The sequence below is a fragment of the Argiope bruennichi genome, chromosome 8 (genome assembly GCF_947563725.1).
Source record: "Argiope bruennichi chromosome 8, qqArgBrue1.1, whole genome shotgun sequence".
NCBI lineage: Eukaryota > Metazoa > Arthropoda > Arachnida > Araneae > Araneidae > Argiope > Argiope bruennichi.
This window is the reverse complement of record NC_079158.1, coordinates 115866320-115872035: the sequence shown is the minus strand read 5'-3', so window position 1 is coordinate 115872035 and position 5716 is coordinate 115866320. Positions and strand designations below refer to the sequence as shown.

General features: G+C 31.1%; 1 protein-coding gene across 1 annotated transcript; it reads right to left on the bottom strand.

Moving 5' to 3' along the window:
• Nucleotides 1-4111: 4111 nt before the first annotated feature.
• On the bottom strand, nucleotides 4112-5314 carry LOC129980734 (degenerin-like protein unc-105). The gene has a single exon (XM_056091116.1). It carries the CDS (start codon nucleotides 5312-5314, stop codon nucleotides 4112-4114), a length of 1203 nt encoding a protein of 400 aa, XP_055947091.1.
• Between the last annotated feature and the right edge of the window lie 402 nt (nucleotides 5315-5716).

The window sequence follows — 5716 nt, the reverse complement described above, 5'->3', positions numbered from 1 at the left end:
GAAGAATATGAAAAATATCAAAGAAAGAATTTTATAATGTAAGAATAACCAAAATATTAGCATCGCGGAATGTTTAAAAACGATATCAAGTTACAAATTCATATCGCTTAAAGACGAACACAGTGGTAAAAGTTTTTCATTGTATATATAAAACTATTATTCAAATATAAAATAAATGATTAATTAATGTATTCCATTGTTTTTAACAACAGGGTGAATCAGTGTCAAGGACAAAGAGGAACGTCATCAGTTGTCAAGGGCAATGGAGAAGGTCATCAGTTGTCAAGGACAATGAAGAAGGTCATCAGTTGCCAAGGGCGAAGAAGAAGGTCATCAGTTTTCAAGGTCAAAGAAGAAGGTTATCAGTTGCCAAGGTCAAAGAAGAAGGTTATCAGTTGCCTAGGTGAATAATTTTAAATGGATTAAAAAGAAAGCAAAGCAAAATCGGTTCAGGAAATGCAACAGGGCCTACTTTATATTTTCACTAAAAAAATTAACCCGATTTTTTAAGTAACATAATAAATGGTCGATGAAAATTAAGAAGCTTTATATAAATTCAAACAAAGCAAACAAACAGATTTCAAGGCAGAATACCACTTCACTATCTAAGCAACAGAGCAATTCAGACTCATGAAACATTACTTTTTGTTCATACTAAGATCTTTCAAGTGTTGAAAAGAAAATGCGAACTATCACATGAGACGTTCTGAAATTTTTGAATAGTTCTTCATAATATTCCCATGATGTGTTCTGAAGAAAGTCACTTGAGAAGGCCAAAGAGCTCTCTTTATTTGTTCATTATAATGTTTCGAAAGACAAGGAGGCGGGCAATTACAATTTGTTCTATCAACAGCGAGATTCTCCATTAAGAAGTCAAAGCAATTCTTCTCTGCAAAGTTTGTCGTGTCATATTGTTGGTATTCTGACTTTGACCAAAAAGATAGTTCTACAAAACGACATTTCTCCAAATTATATTGTTGAATGCAAGCTTGCGTGCATAGTATCTGAGTTTTAACCGAAGAGCTATTTGCACCGCAATAGAAAACGCATTCATCTTTATATGGAGCTGGCAATCTGGGCATCACCGTCTGTCTAAAGGAAATGTGTGTTTCAAAACCTGGTGCTACAGTGATTCCTTTATCTTTAGTTTTCAGTTCATCGGATGGTCCATGTACTCATACCATTCGTATAATATATCGGAAGTTATTTTTCATGTCCGATTTTCAAGGACATTACCAAACCTTTATTTAATACAGGGAATGTGGCCATATCTACCTGTTGTAATAAATAATCCATTTATGTAAAAAGTAAAACAATTATCATATCTGATGTTGATAATATGTTCAAATTCATAATGCTTGAAATTAAAGGCACATCTTTCTATAACTTCTCCAATCACGTAACCAATTTTTTGTCGGTATTTCTTACTCTATGTATAGTTCTTCTCATGAAACTCCAAATGAATTCGAATCAGTTTTTTTTCCTTGAGTTCATTCTTTTTTGATAATATGAGATGTGTTTGACCAGAATTTGTGTATAATTCAGGCAGATGGATAAATCGTGCACACATAGATCCTATTGCAGTTTTATTCAGTCCAATCTGCAAATTCTCACAGCAGTAAAATTCTGTTTGCATCGTTGCAGCATCTGCAGATTTACAACAACGGGATATTCAGAATATGAATTCATAAACAAGTAAATTCTATAGGAACATCTTTGAAGGATTGCAACTAGAACTATTGTCCACATAACCATATTAAACAACTTGATTTTCACATTTGTGAATCAGCGTATATCAAAGAATTCTGTATAGTTTTTTTTGAAATTCATTTTCGCTATTGTTATGTTGAAGGATATATGCTATAACTCATACTAGTATTAACTCTTGCCTTTCTTTTTTGCCTATTCGTAGTAGTTTTATAAACCAGTATATATTTGCATTTAAGTTTAGTATATTTAATAAAAGCAATTTATTTATGATAAAATTCATGATAAGTTACATTTGGATTCATTCTTTTAATGGGGTATTCTAAATATTAAATTCAAAAAATTCTTCCAATTGGATGATTTATTTTCTCTAGAAAACGATTTATATGTAATTAAAGATTGAAAAAAAATTTCTTCAACACAATCATGAATTTTTTTTCAAATTGTAACGACATACAATACTTACTGTACAAATCGTTAACTTTTATCTTTAATCCCTTATCAGTAATGACTCAGAATACCATAGAATTTTGATCTACAATTTCTAATTCTACATTTTTTTATGAGAAAATGACTCTAAATCTGCTTACCAGACTTATGAGATTATGAATAAAATTGAGTCAATATTTTTTGCTTTCATATGATAGCATAAATATTTTTAAATAATTAACTATTCTGCATTTCTTTTAATTTTTATATATGTGTTCTAAAGTTCTCTAAATAATTTTTGAGTTTAGAAACTAATAACGAGCAAGAAGACAGAGTGAATAGAATACGTCTTCTCTTTATCTTCTATTTTTCGATCTGAGTTCCATTAGAATACTTTCTTAAAATTTTTGTCTGAGTATCACAAATATGCTTTATCTCTATTCAATCAATCCTTTGAGGTTTGATGGCAGAATTTGTTTTGATTCGTCGAGCTGATAACTTGAATTTAAGCTAACTAATGTGTTATAATAGCTAAGTGACTAACTATTTAGTTGAATTTGTTGCATTTGCCAGCATTTAATAGGGAAATAATATAGAGCAGAAAAATCAGTTTGGAATTTCTTTTCCAGTCATGAGTCCAGAAATTATCTGACGCCTCAAAAATTATTTGTGACATATTGAATAATTGTAAAACTCTTTGATGTCTATTTTTCTTTCATGAAGCAAACTGTGATTTTTTTTTACGAAATTATGATCAGTATTTCTTTTGAAGAAAAATAATCGCTTTTATATTTTATTGTCATGTCCTTTCAGTTTAACTGTATAATAATTCATTGTATTATAGCTTTGTTGAAATAATCGTTACTGGTTGACGTTTCCTTGGAGACAAAACATGTTGATATTTCATACACAGCAAATCTTGATTTTTATTCTTCATTTTGATGATTTTTCAATAATTAATTCCATTCAAAAGACAACCTTTAAAATTTTGATTGATTTGTTAGTGGAAGATATTAATTTAAGTCATTATCTATATCTATTCTCTACTTATAATTAAACTGAAAGTGAATGTGTGCGTGTGTTTCGTTTCAAATCAAATGCAGAACCATTATGTTTGTTCAAAAAGTTTTCAAATGACAAAAATTTGTAAAATAATAATGTAAAAATACCGAAGCGAGGACAATCATTAGTGTTCAATATAAGGTTAACTATGCTGAAAGCTAACATGCGGTCATTTTTAATATATCAGGATTCTATGAAATTTTCTGGAAATTCTGAAAGAACTACTGTCACACAGACACGCACACACACATACACACTCACGCTCACACACATACACACTCACGCGCACATACACGCACACACACACACACACATACACAGACACAAATGGAAAATTTCCATATTATAATGCATTTTAAAATGTTTCAAGTTAAGCGTGATTCATACTTCATATCAATGAATCACTTTAAAGAATCATTTTAATTTTAGGACTGTATTAAACTTTCTATAGTAATTTAATCCAATCAATAAGTACGATACACTTTCATTGCAAATAAGCAGGTGGCATAAAACGTATGAATAGGCTGATTTTGAAAATCAGTGTTGAATCTACCAATAAAATCGCTGCATCTAGAATTTCAGTAGTTTGAATTTTATTTTTTTAAACATAATTTCAGCTGGAAAACAAATAAAGGCACTTTTAAAAACGAAGTGAGAAGGTAGAAAATATAAAATGCCTTAGAGTTACTTCAATCATTAAAATTAAATACAACTTAAAACTGAATAAAATGGCCAACTGAAACTTTCACATACCTTTCAGTATCATAAATTGTTAATGATGCAAGAAGCCAAGGATCACTCAAATTGCACAATTATCTTTCAAATGCTTGAGTGTTTACAGTGGAATTTTCCACAAAAAATAAACACATTTCTTAATTTTAACTATCATAGAGCTGATGATAAACAATATGGCCTAAATAATTTCCCTTAAAACAAGCAAAGAGATTCGAAGCCAGAGTCCAATTTCACCACCCAAACAACTTAACAACTCTGGAATCAAGAATTTAGCTTTTTGCTCATACTTAGATTTTTCTAGGTTTGAGAAGAGAATGCGAACTTTCGCGTGAGATTTTCTGTATTTTTTGAAAAAACTTTCAGAATGGTTGTGCTTCTTGAAGAAATATGCCTTTGAAGACCAAAGGGCCTTTGCTATTTGTTCGTCGTAGAATATTGAAACACATGCAGGCGGATATTGACAGTTTGTCCCTTCAACGGCAAGATCTTTTATCAAATTATCGAGGCAAGTAGCTTGTGTAGAGTTTACCGTATCGCAATGTTTATACTTTGCCGTTGTCCAGAAAGTGGGTTCTATACAATCACATGCTGCGAAGTTGAATTCTTGAATGCAAGATTCTGTGTACTGTTTTCGACTTCTCACCAGAGGCTGTTCTTCACTTCCATACAAAACACATTTATCCTTATAGGGGAAGGGCAGTCTGTGAATCTCTTTCTGTTTTAAAGAGACATGCGTTTCGAAACCAGGTGCTATAGTGATTCCTCTGTATTCAGGATTCGGTTCATTAGACGGATCATGTATAACAATTCTCATTCCCACCGTATGGGATATTGGAAGATACTGTACCGGATCAACCTTTAAAATCATTTCCAAGCCGTTGTTTAGGCCGACGGATTTTGAATTTAGCGGATCTTTAAAATTGCCATTTACGCCATCAAAAGTAAAACAATTTCCGTAACGCATATTTAAATTATGTCGAAATTTGCAGTGCTTGAAATTGAATGAACAACTTATAACAACTTCGTTAAAATGATATCCGAAGTTTTGTCGGATTTTAGGACTCAGTTTGAAGTAGTTCGCAAGAAAATCCTGTTGAGTTTTCGAATCAGTTTTGTTTCGTGTGGTGAGACTTCTTTTCTCTGATTGTAGGAGAGAACTGATACTTAATTCGTCATCACTATTTTGATACTTCGATGAATTCACTCCGAATTCCAACTTCATTCGATTCAAATTGCAGATTGTGACAGTAGGAAAATATTCCCTGCTTCTTTCCTCTTTCTGCAGACTTACAACAAAAGGATATTCGAAGTATAAATTTGTGAACGAGAAAATGTGATAAGAGCATCCTAGGAAAGCTTTGGCAAGAACTAGTGTCCACATTAGTTTACTGAATAAACATTTTGATTCTCCAATTTGTGAAATAGGGTATATTGACGAATTTCCGAAGATTCTAGTGAAATTCATTTATAATTATGAATAGTATTGATTTATTGGTGCAATTTTCATTTCAAAATTTTTATATACACGTCTGTAAAATTTAAGGCCATGGATTTATTTCCAAACGTTTTCTTATTGAGCTCACTGTAATTGCATTCTTATACAGAAATTATAACTCTTTTTAAATAATGCATTGAATTTATCGAATTATTATGCAAATTCTGTGAAATATATCGCAATATCTAGGAATTTCTTCAATATAATCATCAAATTTTTTCTAGCTCTAGTATGATGCCGATTTCTATGATTACAATTGTATTTTCGTTTTGTAAATTGCTCAGAATA

Excerpts from the sequence above, each read along its gene's own strand:
- LOC129980734 (XM_056091116.1), bottom strand. The coding sequence starts at position 5,314 with ATGTGGACACTAGTTCTTGCCAAAGCTTTCCTAGGATGCTCTTATCAC.